General features: G+C 39.8%; 1 protein-coding gene across 5 annotated transcripts in view; it reads right to left on the bottom strand.

Moving 5' to 3' along the window:
- ZNF507 (zinc finger protein 507) overlaps positions 1–15,296 on the bottom strand; it is a 39,227-nt gene that overhangs the window by 3,907 nt on the left and 20,024 nt on the right. For all 5 annotated transcript variants that reach the window (XM_032848777.1, XM_032848778.1, XM_032848779.1 and 2 more), the window contains one exon: positions 35–169. In XM_032848777.1, coding sequence (XP_032704668.1) covers positions 35–169 — 135 coding nt within the window. The remainder of the gene's footprint in view (positions 1–34; positions 170–15,296) is intronic.

Genomic DNA, 15,296 nt, shown 5'->3' with positions numbered 1-15,296 from the left:
TATGTACAACAGGGGCAGGGGTAGGATCAGGTACCTGCCGCTCTGTGAAATGGCGTCATTGATGGCCTTGTTCACTTGTTCATAGTTGTAATTTTGGTCACTTGCATGCTTCCACATGTGAGACTTCAAAGACGGAGGATGGCTGCACACGTACCCACACAGAGAGCATCTGAAAGACACGTGTGAGAGGCAGAACGATCCCGTGACATCACTCGAAGAATTACAGTGATTCTGTAACAGTTATGAAATTCCTTCTCCGGAAGCCTTATGAGACATCCTATCTCCCTAAACCTAAGACGTTACTGATTGTAAGAGACATATTGATTTCGGAGGCTAAAGAGTCCTAGAAGAGATAGCTGAGAATCAATAAAATTAAGTGTTTTCTGTTATAAAAAATTTATTAGCATCATGACAAACCTCCCAGATTACTTCGGCTATTACAGTTATTTGGAAAGATTTCTAATATAGTAAAATACAACATCTTTGCTCTAAATTACCTAAATAACTACACAAAGAAAGAAAAATACATAAAATCAATACTCTATACCACTCTCTTTTAAGAAAGTAGAAAGGAGGGCACCTGGGTGGCTCAGTTGGCCAAACGTCTGCCTTTGGCACAGGTCATGATCCCAGAGTCCTGGGATCGAGCCCAGCATCAGGCTCCTTGCTCAGTGGGGAGTCTGTTTGTCCCTTTCCCTCGACCCCATCCCCCTGCTCATGCTCTCTCTCCCGCTCTCTCAAATAAATAAAGTCTTTAAAAAAAAAAAAGACTGTGAAAAGGAATTAAATAACTTTAACATGAACTCTGCTTATTTACAGATACACAGAAAATGGAAGTAGTCCTTAAAAGCATCAACAATTTAGATTTCATAAATAAAACTGTTAATTAGTTATCTTTAAAAAGTTTCTATTCAAAATAACATTTGTTTCAGATAACTGGTTATACTTGGTAAAATCGGAACAGAAAGAAGTATTTAAAAAAAGTAAAAAAAAAAAAATAGACTTTTTGGGAATAAATTCTTTTAGCACTTTTAGGTTTATCCCTTTTCCCCTGCATCCAGCTCCCCCTCTGAGTAGCATCTTGCATCAGCGTGAATTACCAGTTAGAAAGAGTGAACCAAAATGGATACACCATTATTAACAGCTGACTGCTCACTGCTGGTGTTACACAGTTCTGTGACACTTCTGTGACAATGCATCATGTCACGTATCCACCGTGACGAATCCTAAGGGATAATTTCCCTGCCTGAAACATCCCCTGTGCTCTATGTAGTCAGCCCTCCCAGCCTCCATCCCTGACAGTCGCTGAGTCTTCGGCTATCTCCACAGTTTTGCCTTTGCCAGAACGACACAGTGCTGGAATCATACAGAATGTAGCCTAAGGACTGATTCCGTTCATGAAGCCACATGTAGTTCAAGTTCCTTCACGTGTTTTCACACCTGAGAGTTCTTATCACCAAATAACAGTCCACTGTCCAGACGCACCACAATCTGTTTATCCATTCACCTTCTGAAGGATATCTGGGCTGCTTCTGTATTTCGGCGATCATGAATAAAGTTGCCGTAAACATACATGGGCAGCTTTTTCGATGGATATGAATTTTCATCTTTTGGGTAAATACCTATGAACACAACTGCTGGAGTGGATGGTAAAATTATGTTTATTTTTTATTTCATTTTTATTTTTCAAGATTTTATTTTTAATTAATCTCTATACCTAATGTGGGGCCTGAACTCCCAACCCCGAGACCAAGAGTCACATGTTCTATGGAAGGACCCAGCCAGGTGCTCTGCAAATATACTTCGTAGAAGAAGTTTTTGTAGAATACTTCAGCAGAAGCCTAACAAATCAGCTAACTTAGCTGAACTCTTCAGAACAGTAAGAGACATGCTCACTAATAATGAAACACAAAGAAAACAAAAGGGCACAAGTAAATACAATTAAACAGGCAAGGTCTGAACTCTCCCTCTAACCTGCCTTCAACTTTATGACAGATGCAGCAGTATTAGCTTTTATTACACATCCTGAGGCATCAGGTCCAAGGCCAGTGAAGGGCCTTCTACCTCAGGAAACACCAGGCCATTTAAAGGCAATAAATGTGCAATTCCTGGAAGAACTTCCATAAATTCAAACATAAAAAAGATGTCCAATTTTCATTAATAAGCAGAAAAATGCATCATGCCCACAAGCCTGACAGAGGTGAGTAAGTCTGATAATGTCATTTTTGTAGAGATGTGAAGAAATGGAAATGCACAAAGTGTGTGTCTGTAAGCACAGCACTCTGGAGATTAATTCTGTTAAGACTGAAGAGGGGCACACATCTGTGACCATATAGTATAGTTCTAGGGGGCTACCCTAAAGATATTCTTGTTTTTACCAGGGCACATATGCAAGAATCACCACCACGGTAGCCATGACCAGTTTAAAAAAAAAAAAAAAGGATGCAACTCACAGCCACTGTTTTCCCACAAGAAAATGGAAATAAAATGGTTTATTTTCTTCCTTCCTTATTCCTTCCTTTCTTTTTAAAGATTTTATTTATTTATGTGGCAGACAGAGACACAGCAAGAGAGGGACACAAGCAGGGGGAGTGGCAGACTGAGAAAGAAGCAGGCTCCCCGAGAAATGATGCCAGGACCCCAAGATCATGACCTGAGCCGAAGGCAGACGCTTAATGACTGAGCCACCCAGGTGCCCCAAAGTGGTTTATTTTCATATAAAGGAACATTATACTCTGCCTAAAATGAAAGAACTAGATGTATACTTATCCCTATGAACCAATGTCAATAATGATCAATGAAAAGAAAAAGTAACAAAAAGATTTGTTTAGTATATCATTTAAATAAATCGTGAAAATACCAAAACCAGTATATATTAATATATACATATTTGTATACACACACACACACACACACAGTCTTGAAAAAATGTTAGGAAATGATACATATTAGTATCAGGACAATGGGAAGGAAGAGGAGAAGTTTTAGCTGTCCCTGTTTTACTTCTTCAAAATGTGGTAAGATGTTTGAAAGGTTTTAGTATTTAAAATATTTTAAAACTGGCAGGCCCCAGTGGCCTAATGGATAAGGCACTGGCCTCCTAAAATATTTTAAAGCTGTTATCCCAATCTCTTTAAGACTTTATAGCTTGCATAATAATTTTATGATTGGCCACACACAAAAAACTAGCCTTAAATCATTTTATATCTGGGATGCAGTACTTTTCTCTTTTTACGTGGCCTCCACACCAGAGCCCAATGAGGGGGGCCTGAACTCACGACCCTAAGATCAAGACCTGAGCTGAAATGAAGAGTCGGACACTTAACTGACTGAGCTGCCCAGATGCCCCATGAGTGCAGTACTTTTCTGACATACCCCAATAAATCTGTTTCGCTAATATCTAGAAAAGGGCTGGCAGCTGGTGATCACTCCCATCTCCATGCCATTAAGCTCAGCGTCCATGTCTGACTATACTTGTTACACTGCGGGGTAAGTGTGCTCTGGTACAGTCCCTGGACTGGTCCCCTGAAAGGAGAGACTGCCCTGCACCACTGTGGCCTGGCACCCAGGTCCACACTGAGCAAGGGGGAGTGAAGCAGCCAAGGCTAAGAGATGCCGCTCACTCCCACCAGAACTTTCACTAAGCACAATGCCTCGATGGATGTCAAACACTGCCACAGTAATTTATGACATACACACCTTTACATTTGTATTAGAAAAGGGGGAAATATACATAAACTTCGGACTCTTCAGATTACTTGCCTCCTTGTACGGATTAAGACTCCTGCCCTGAAACCTCAGTGGGAAACTCCGTACCCAGATGAACGGCAGAACGCTGCACGTCAAAGCGTCCTCTGAATGAGAAGTCAGTCTTATCCAATGAGAACTTTATACTTCGAGAAAAATGGGCCAAAAATAAATGTCAGAAATTGCAAATGTATCCCATTGGAACGTCTCCAATGTTACTCAAATTTTTAAAAAATAAGAGCGGGGAATTATTCAGTTAAAGAATAGAGTTTTGTTTTTTTTTAAAGCAAACTAACTTTAGAATAGTTTTAGAGTTTTACAAAAAAGTTGAGTTCCTCCTATTGTTACCATCTTTTATTGCTGAAGTATATCTATCATAAATAAGAAGCCAAAGTTGATACATTATTATTAACTAAAATTCACACTGTATTCAGATTTCCTTGATTTTCTCCTTTTTCTACTCCAGGATCCTATCTAGGATACCATGTTACATTTAGTCATCATATATCCTCTGGATCTTCCAGACTTTAATAGTTTCTCAGACTTTCAAGAATACTGGTCAGATATTTTGCAGAATGTCCCTCAATTTGGGTTTGTCTGATGTCTTTCTCATGTTTAGGCTAGGGTAATGGGCTTGTTGGGGGAGGAAAACCAAGGGGGATAGTGCTATTCTCATCACAGAATACTGTCACAACATGAACAATGTTGGTGCTGACCTTGAGGTCAAATTTCCCCACAGGAAAGTTAGGCTTTCTTATCCCCTTTCCACCCTGCACACTTTGGATCAAAGTCACAACGTGCAGCCCACACCTCACTTAAAGGAGCGGGAATTTATAGTCTACCTCCTGATAGCAGAGTTATCTATATAAGATCACAGGGAATTTTGCACAGGAGCTTTCCCTACTCTCATCCATTTATTTATTCAATCATTAGTGTCAGTATGGACTGCTGCATATTTTATAGTCTGGGATATAATTCAATACTACATTATTTATTTTACTGCTGAAATCACTAGGGGCTCCTCCAACTGGCTCCCATGTCCTGCTGACATACTCCCATTGTTTTGTCTGTTGAGCACGTCCCTTACTTTTTGGCACTACAAGATGCTCCAGGTTTACTTATCTACCTATGTGGATCAGTCATTTTTCTAAGCCATTTGTCTTTTTCCTTTTATTGGTATTAGAAACCAAGATTTGGGTGTTGAATCCCCCCCCTTTTTTTAGACTTATTTTAGAAAGAGAGAGAGCTTGCAAGGTGGAGTGGAGGGTGCAGAGGGAGAGGGAGAATCCAAGCAGACTCCCCACTAAGCATGGGGCCCAATGTGGGGCTCGATCTTACATCCCTGAGATCATGACCTTAGCTGAAATCAAGAGTTGGATGCTTAACCGAATGAGACACTCAGGCGCCCCTGAATTGCTTTATTTTTATAAATAACTTATTTCCTGACTTCAAAAATTCACTGTAGGAAATTAGAAATACACAAAAGTATACAAAGAAAACAAAAATCACTTATAGCTTAACCACTAGATGTAACCAGTATTATTTTGATGTGTGCTTCCCAATCTTTTCTTTTTTTTTTTTTTTAAGATTTTATTTATTTATTTGACAGACAGATCACAACTAGGCAGAGAGGCAGGCAGAGAGAGAGAAGGGAGGAAGCAGGCTCCCCGCTGAGCAGAGAGCCCGATGCGGGGCCCGATCCCGGGCCCGATCCCAGGACTCTGGGATCATGACCTGAACTGAAGGCAGAGGCTTTAACCCACTGAGCCACCCAGGCACCCCTGTGCTTCCCAATCTTAAAATAGTTTATAAAATTGGAATCATGCAGGTTAACTGTTTTGTTAATATTCCTCAATATGACTTAAATTTTCTACGATAAAATATTTATGGCTGCCCACAATTCCATTCCTGATGGAACTGGTGAAATCCCATCCACAATTCCCTATCAAGTTATGCAAAAAATGTAATTCTAAAAACTGACAATCGTGACCTTCTGGTTTCAGGTCCAGCCCATAAGAAGACTGACAGTAACTGATGACTTGCTGGCTGTTAGACCCGAGTATAAGAGTTCAAAACATGAAGGGACGCAATCACAGGGGGCCCTCCATACTTTTTTGAATTTAACTCCTGGATTTCTATCAAGCCCTTAGTGAATGTTGGAGAAAAATCCTTCTATGTTTTGGCAGGTGGAGAGTTAAAAGAACCACTTCAAAATATGCCACATCATTCTGTCCTTAACATGGTCCAACCCTAGGACAAATGCTTTAACCAGAGCCTCACCTGCTGGAGTTTACCGAAGCATCAGTGGGCTGAGGGAAGGCAAATGCCCAACTGCAGCTCACTCCAGCTATCCTGTCCCACAAAGAGGGGGACTGAGAAGCACACGTGAAGTTCTGTCCGGAGGCACAGACTCATTACACAACTGACACCCAATCACAGGACTATAGAATGCATCCCCTTGCCCCACATAGTACCCACTACTAGGGGCCTATTTACAGCCCTGCTGTTTACCTAGCTCATCATGCCTGGCTATCAAGAAAAAAATGACAAGATTTAATATTAAGAGATAAAAACCGAAGCTTAAAGAGACACAGCAAGCATCAGAACAAGACTGACATATGGTAGGACATTGGAATGATTTGTGATTTATAGAACTATGATTAATATGCTGAGAGTGCTAATAAGTACAATACACAGTGTGCAATAACAGATGGGTAGTGAAAGCAGAGAGATAAAAAGTCTAACAAAGAACCAAAAACACACACAAAACCTGGAGATAAAAAATATGTCACAATAATGAAGAATGCCTTTAAGGGGCTTATTAGTAGATGGGACATGACTGAGGAAAGAATTTCTGAGCTTAATGATATCTCAGTGGAAATCTTCAAAACTGGAAAGCAAAGAGAAGAGACACTGGAAAAAACAAACAAAAATATACAACCAAAAAAGGTGTAACATGAATGTAACAGGAATAGAGAGAAGAAAAGAAAAAAACAGATGAAATATTTTTAAACAATAATAACTGAGAATTTCCCCAAATTAATGTCAGACACCAAATTGCAAGTCTAGGAAGCTCAGAGAATACCAAGCAGAATAAATGGCAGAAGAACTACATGTAGGCATATTATTTTTGCACTACAAAAAATAAAAGGAAAAAAAAAATCACAAAAGAAGCCAGAGGGAAAAAGTACTTTAACTATAAAAGAGTGAAGGTTAAGAATTTTATCTGGCGTCTCAGAAATCAGGCAAACAAGAGAATGGAGTGAAATATTTCAAGTATTGAGGGAAAAAACAACCAACCTAGAATTCTGTAGCCAGCAAAATTATTCTTCAAAAGTAAATCAAGGCTATCTTAGACAGACAAAAAACTGAAGCACTTTGCTGCCAGCAGACCAGCAAGAAATTGTTTTACAAGAAATGTTAACATTTATGAGTATTTCTTCAGAAAGAAGGCAAATGATATAGGCCAGAAATGTGGATGTACATAAGGAAAGAAAGAGAAGATTTAATAAACCCTTACTTTTCTTATTCTTAATTGATCTAATAACAATTTGCTCAAAATAATATCAACAATGTACCTGATTATATATGCTTATGTATGTGTACACACACACACACACACACCCCATTATGTATAAATGAAATTAATGACAGAAATGATACATGGATGGGAGAGAAGAATTAGATTATTATTATGATTTTTAAAGATTATATTTATTTATTTGACAGAGAGAGACACAGTGAGAGAAGGAACACAAGCAGGGGGAGTGGGAGAGTTGATCCCAGGACCCTGGGATCATGACCTGTGCTGAAGGCAGATGCTTAATGATTGAGTCACGCAGCTGCACAGAATTAGGATTATTTTATTATAAGGTACTTGTATTCCCCATGAAGTTGGTATAATGTTATCTGAATGTGGATCTGGATTAGTTGTAAATGTATATTCCAAAGTCTAGGGAAACCACTACTAAAAAGTAAAAAAAGAAGTGTAACTGATAAGCTAAAAAAGAAAAGAAAATGAAATCATACCGTATCTTCAATCAAAAACACAAATGGCAGAGAAAGAGCAAAAGAAAAAAAACAGGAACAAAGAACAAAGGCAACAAACAGAAAATAGTAACAAATATGGTAGATACAAATTCAACGATAGCAACAATAATTCTGAACAGCAGTGGTCTAACAATACCAATTAAAAGACAGGAGGTAGTTGGGAGTGGATTAAAGACAAGAATCAACCACATGTTGTCCATAAAAAAACCATTTTAACTACAAATACACACAGAGATGAAAAGTAGATGGATGGAGATACATATACCACACTAATACTAATTAAAAGAAAGCAAGAGTCCTCTATTCATTTTAGACAAGGGTGACTTCAGAGTAAAGAAGGCGATCATGACTTGAAGAAAAAGAGGGGTACTACATAATGATAAAGGGGTCAATTCTCCAAGACAGATGGTCATTAATATGGTGTGCCAAACAAAAGATAAAACTCTTATGAGGCAAAAACTGATAGAACTGCAAGGAGGAACAGATGAACCCACTATGGTAGTGGAAGACTTAAGCAGCACCTCTCTATCACAGATCGGCAGACATCACTGAACTCAGTGCCGCCACTAATCAGCTGGGAATAACCGCCATCTGTAGACTACTTCACCCAACAGCGGCAGAATACAAACTCTCAAACTCAAATGGAATATTCACCCAGACAGAGCACACCTTTGGCCATGACACCCCTGAACAAATTTAACAGAAGAGAAACTATGCTGCCAAACCACAATGGAATGAAGGTAGAATAACAAAAATAGTGGAAAATCTCAAAATATTTGGATATTAAACAACACACTTATAGTGAACAAAATGGTATAGTATTTTGAAATAATGAAAAAGCAACTATCAAAATGTGTGGAATCCAGCAAAAGCAATGCTTGGAGGGAAACTGACAGCACTGAATGCACAGATTAGAAAACAAGAAAAATCTAAAATCAATCATTTAAGTTTTCACTTTAGGAAACTAGGGGAAAAAAATAAGAACATACCAAACCCAAATAGGTAGGAAAAAAAAAAAGACAGGAAAAAGATCTAGAATAGCCAACAGATACTGAAGGAGAACCAAGCTGAAGAAGGGACACTGTACAACCATGGAATCAGTTAAGAGATCAGTGGTCACTAGGAGTTTAGAGTGTGTGTGTGTGTGTGTGTGTGTGTTCGGGGGGAGGGTTGACGAGCAGGGGGGAGCACAGGGGATTTTTAGGGCTATGAAACTACTCTGTGTGATACTGTTATTACTGTAATGGTAGATACATGTCATTATTCATCTGTTCAAACACACAGAATGTCCACCAAGAGTGAACCCTAAAGTAAACTATGGACTTTGGATGTTAATGATTTGTCATTGCAGGTTCATCAGCTGTAAGGAATATACGACTCCGGCGGATAATACTGATAATGAAAGAGGCTATAAATGTGTGGAACAGGGAGTATATGGGAAGTCTTTGTACTTCTGCTCGATATTACAGTGAAACTAAACTGCTCTAAAAAATAAAGACTACAGTCTTTAAAAAGACTGACAGTCCTATATTAAGAATTTTAGGCACTTAAAGCTTTTGATACAAAAAGTCACTGAGAACATTGCCCGTAAACTCTAATATTTGTACCAGTATGTGTTCATTCTTTTAGAAGAAAGATACCTAGAGTAGAAATTAGGGAAAGAAATGAAGTATCAATGTTCTTTTCAAAGGTCCTATGTCTAAAGTCAACAGAAAACAGCCAGTTTCTTTGCATTCAAATTAGCTTGGGCCTTCAAGTTTCAGAGTTTTTAAAAAAGTTGTTCAAAGTCTTTCTACAAAGTTAGAATCACACTGATATGGAAACTTGGCAAGGACAATTGAAAAAAAAACAACTACATACTAAATCTCAGTTACGGCTATCAACACAGATTATTCTGAATAGAACGCTGGCAAAGAGATTCCCACAGTGCATTGAAAGAATAATATACCATGACGAAGGGAGGCTTATTCCAGGAATACAGAGAACTCAGTATTAGGAAATTTATTATTATCATTCACCATTTGAAAGGATCAAAAGAGAAGTCGTATTTTCCCTGTTGTTGCTGAGACTTAATCTAAAGAAATTCAATAACCATTTAAACAAAATTTTTTACTACAGAAATCTTTTTTTTTTCCCCTGAGAAACAGTATGCTTGTGTGTGTTGGGGGGCCGAGGGAGGAGGAGAGAGAGAATCCCAACAGGCTCCATACCCCAGGCAGGGCCTGATACAGAGCTTGTGACCCTGAAATCATGACCTGAGCCTAAATCGAGAGTTGGACGCTTAACCAACTGGAGCCCCCTCAATATCTTTTAATATGAAGAAGTCCTTAAAATCTTTAAGAGAGGAAGAGAGAGAGAGAGCGAGCGTGTGCAAGACCAGTGTATGGAATGATTAAGCCCTAATCCTAGGAGCATCGACCTTAGGTTGGTAGGGATTTTTTTTTTTTTTAAGATTTTTATTTATTTATTTGACAGAGATCACAAGTAGGCAGAGAGGCAGGCAGAGAAAGAGAGAAAGAGAAGCAGGCCTCCTGTTGAGCAGAGAGCCCGATGCAGGGCTCGATCCCAGGACCCTGGGATCATGACCTGAGCCGAAAGCAGTGGCTTTAATCCACTGAGCCACCCAGGCGCCCCAGGTTGGTAGGGATTTTCTGAAGGGACACAAACAATGGTAAATATTCACAGAAAGATCCAAATATGAAAAAAGTGGGAAAATATTGGCTAACTGGTAAATAAGGTTTGCACTTATTAAAATAATTTTCAACTGATTAGAGAAGAAGGATACTATAGGAGAACCCCAACTTCGAAGTTTGGTATAGGCAGCTTACACTTATTTCTACCCGCTTTTTAAAGAACAGGTTTCCTTTAGCTAAAGCACTATTTCCCCACTTTCCATTCCCTCTGCATTCTTCCTCTACAATTCCATGGAGGAAGCCAAATTCTCCTAGTTTACAAAAATGAGAGTGAACTATTATTATACGATCTTGTTTTATTCACTTTGCTTACCATACACTTATTTTTCTGAAATTCTGTTGTTTACTTATTGTCTATCTTCTTTCATGAAGGTATTGTTAACATAAAAAAAATAAAGCTGCCAGTTATTTATCAGGGAAAAAACTGGGTTTATTCAGGAATAACGGAGAATTGCAATCCGGGGCAAATGGACTTTGGCAAAACCAAGTCTTCTGAACAAAGAATAGGGATGCCCTTTCACAGAGGAAAGCACGAAGTTAGGAAGACTGTTATAAATAAAAAATCCACTGGGGTAAACTGGGAACTGGAAGCATAGTGGCTTTTCAGTGGCGGAGCTGTGACTATCTGTCACTGCCTGTGCTGGCTGGGTGGTGGTGAGGAGGTAAGCCTTTCTTTCTCCTGCTGGGAGAGTAAAGTAGTATCCACCTGCAAGGTCCTTGTCTTCCTGCCGGGGTCTGCAACTGACAATGAGTGGTAGGGCCCGAGAGCTCCCCCTGCTGAACCTGCAACTCCATTCTAGTGAAGCTTCCCTTTACATGACCTTCCCATAAATGCCATGAGATAGAAAACGCACAGGTGACCCTATACCAACCTGACCAAAATACATGCAGTACTGCAACAAAATATGTTTTGAAACAGAGGGCTATCTATGTCTAACAGATCATTTCTAACCATGTTACCAGCAGACCATCAACATCCCTATTTTCCAATTACTCCATATACTGGCAGAAAAAAAAAAAAAAAGAATAATAAAACCCAAAAAGCAAAGCAAAAAACCCTACTGACACAGGAGCAGCAGCAGCACACTTACATGACATCGCTTACCACAATTTTGTTTTGCTTTTTTAGTGGACCTACCTGATGCTCTGATGACAATCCCCTTTGGTACCTCAGTTATTCCAATCTATCAAGGCAAAGTGTACGTGCAACATTCGGAAACAATGAGCACCCTAACAGATCAATTGCTGGTGCAGCTTCTGAATAAGGCTGGACCAAAGCTCTGGAATACCAGAAAGAACCCTATTACTCGGTAGGCCAGTAAAGTCACATCCACATTTGTATGAAAAATGAGATTTCTTCCCAGTGCAAGAAAGCTACATTGAAACCTGTGATATCATGATTTCTAGTCAGAAATATATATTTGGGGGACGCCTGGGGGTGGCAGTCGGTTAAGTGTCTGCCTTTGGCTCAGGTCATGATCCCAAGGTCCTGGGATTGAGTCCCACATAGGGCTCCTTGCTCAGCAGGGGACCTGCTTCTGCCACTGCCCGCTGTTCTCCCTGCTTGTGCTCCTCTCTTCATCTCTCTCTCTGACAAATAAATGAATAAACAATCTTGAAAAAGGAAAAAAAAAGATATATTTGGTCTTTGTCCCCATTCCTAGCAGAGTTCCAAAACTCTTGGAAGTCAAGTCGGGAGAGGAATCCGATGTCTTTTGTTATGTTAATGACGTAATCTTCTGACCCCCTCAAGGTAACCTAAGGATGGGGGCTGGTTGCCAGAGGAGCCAAGCATGCGACTGGAAGGTGGAAGGTTGGAACTTTCAGTCTCCCCTTCCCGGGGGAGAGGGGCTGGACTAAGTAATGAAGCCTCCATAAAACCCAAAAGGATGTTCTGAGAGCTTCCGAGTTGGTGACCACATGAAAGTGCTGGGAGAGTGGTACCCAGAGAGGAAATGGAAGCTCTGCCCCTCTGGGGCCTTGCCCTGTGAACTTCCTCATCTGCCTGCTCATCTGTATCCTTTATATCCTTCAAAAGAAACTGGTAAACGTAAGTAAACTGGTTTCCTGAGTTTCGTGAGCTGCTCTAGTTACGAGCACAGGTGACGAGGAAGTGGGGACAGTCTTGTGGAATGGAGCCCCTCACCAGTGAGACCTGATGCTATTTCCAGGATTCAATGTGTAAGACCCCTCGCCCAGTCAGTGTCTGCTGAGAACTGAGTTAATTGCTTGATGGTGTAGAAAAACACACATGGCTTCTCATAATTTGGCTAAAAAACTGAAAACAAAACAAAACAAAAAACCCAAAGACTGAATTTTTCCATAAGCTTTCTCTTATCGCTCATGGGTCAGTTACCAAGAAAATAAGAATGTGGTTCACTCTTTCCCTGGCCTGGGACTGTACTCGGACTTACTCCAGGTCTGATTCAATCAGAAACAGCCGCCTTGAGGGATCAGGTAGAAGAAGCAGAACTTGGGGGCGTTCTACAAGATCTGAAATGACCTGAGTAGTATTTGAATACGCACGAAAAGATGTCGATAAAAATTCTGCAGTAGGGTTTGTCTTACCACATTTGTTTCCTATGTTTTCAAAGGAATAAATAACTAAGGTTCAGAAAAGGGGCCACTTTAAATTTTGTGAAGAACCCAAGAAATCTTTATGCCACTGTGAAAAACAAACTTCTTTGGTCCATCCCTTTAATACAAAACATATTGTTTTCCTTCAAATTAAACTATCTGTTCTGTTTCCTTAAAAGAAATTCAAGTTTTTCAAAGACTTGAGCTTTTCCCCAAGCCAAGAAAATTGACTGAAATTCAACATGCCTTCATATGAGACTGAAGAAGTTTGTAACTAGTGGAAGTGATGGTCTGTGACTTCTAAGGGGAGTTCATAAAAGTAATAACAGTGCCTGCCTACTGGTAATCTAAGCATTCACTCTGGGGCACTGGCACAGCTGGGATGTCCTCATGGAGAAATCGTGCATATGTTCCTGAGGAAAGCCCTGGCCGAGGCCCTTGCCAACAGCTAGTAGCAACCACCAGCCTGGGGAGGGAGCCTTCAGATGGGGTCACCTCCAGCCTTCAAGTCTGTGCTAAGGCCCCAGACCTTCTGGAACAGAGACAAGCCATTCCTGTAGTGCCCTTTCTGAATCCCTGAGCATAATAAAACTGCTGCTGTTTTATACCACTAAATTGGGGTGGTTTGGCATGCAGTGGCGGTAGGCATCTCTAAAAGTTTTCTGGCATACCTGAGACAGGCAGAGTGGCACAGCCTGTACAAGCAAGGGCTCAAACCCTGACTCAGCCACTTGAGAGACCCAGGGAAATTTTAATCCACCCAGTTCCTGTTTGCACATCTATGAAATTGGGACAGTAATATATCTAAGTATGGGGCCATTATAAGGATTAAAAGTGAGCTCACAAAAATAGAGTGCTTAGCACACTGCTTGGCCCATATTAAAAAAAATGTTGACAGTTATTATAATTTCTAATATTTTTATAGTTATAGAAAGACCAGACTTTATTCAATGACTGACTATAAGGAGAAGCAGCCTTGTCATTCCAAAATGTCATTTCCACTGCTTAAAACATTCCTGGATTTCGGGCACCTGGGTGGCTCAGTCAGTTAAGTGTCTGCCTTTGCCTCAGGTCATGATCCCCACATCAGGCTCTCTGCTCAGCGGGGAGCCTACTTCTCCTTCTCCCTATGCCCCTAATCCAGCTTGTACTCCCTCACTCTCTGTCTCTCAAATAAATAAAAAATATCTTAAAAAGAAAAAAACAAACCCAAACTTTCCTGGATTTCGTTTAAAAAGTATTTTTCTTTTAGTTTTAGTGTCATATTAGAAAACTAGGCTCAATAATACAAATATACAGTATTTTAGATCCAGCTGATGTGCATCCCCGAAAATCAGAATCATTATCCAATGAGCACACATTTTCACTTCTAATTATGTACCTCACAAGGCTATTTCAAAAACACCAATATCAGTTTCAGAGTATAAAGACCCAGAAGTCTTAACTACAAAGAAAAAGATTAATAAATTTGATTGTATTAAAGATAGAAATTTGTTTGTCAAAAACATCACTATGAGTAGAAAGATAAGCCATAGTTTAGAAAATATGAGCAATATACACAACAGACAAAGAACTTGTATTCTGAACACAGAACTGCTACAAATCAGAAAGAAAAACGGCAGATAATCCAATAAAGAAACAGACAATAGCACACAAATGAAAAGATACTCAACCTCACAAATCATTAGGGAAATGCAAATTAGAACCAGAACAACATACCTCTCCACACCTACCAGGATGATCAAAATTAAAGAGTGACAATACAAAGTGCTTGTGCGAATATGAACTGGACAGTCACTGTACATTTTAGGTAACTGCTGAGCATCTGCCAAAGCAGAACATGTATCTGTGCCTTATTACCCAGATACTCTGTTCCTAGGCATAAACCCAATAAAAATGGCCTCGTTTCATATATACACTGAGAAACACATAACAGAATGTTCAGGGCACCTGGGCAACTCAGTTGGTTAAGTGTCTGCCTTTGGCTCAGGTCACGTCCTAGGGTTCTGGGGATGAAGCCCTGCATCAGGCTCCTTGCTCAGTGGGAAGCCTGTTTCCTCCTCTCCCTCTGCTCTTGCCCCTGTTCATGCTCAATCTCAAATAAATTAAGAAAATCTTGTGTATATAAAACAGAATGCTCAAAAGGCATTATCTGCAATAAAGGGGAAATAGGGCAATAATCCAAATATCTACCATTAGTAGAATAAATGAATGAATGCTAGTCTTACA

The sequence above is a fragment of the Lontra canadensis genome, unplaced genomic scaffold (assembly GCF_010015895.1).
Source record: "Lontra canadensis isolate GAN:19392208 unplaced genomic scaffold, GSC_riverotter_1.0 scaffold208, whole genome shotgun sequence".
In the NCBI taxonomy this organism is placed as follows: Eukaryota; Metazoa; Chordata; class Mammalia; order Carnivora; family Mustelidae; genus Lontra; species Lontra canadensis.
This window is presented reverse-complemented; position numbering and strand designations above follow the sequence as displayed.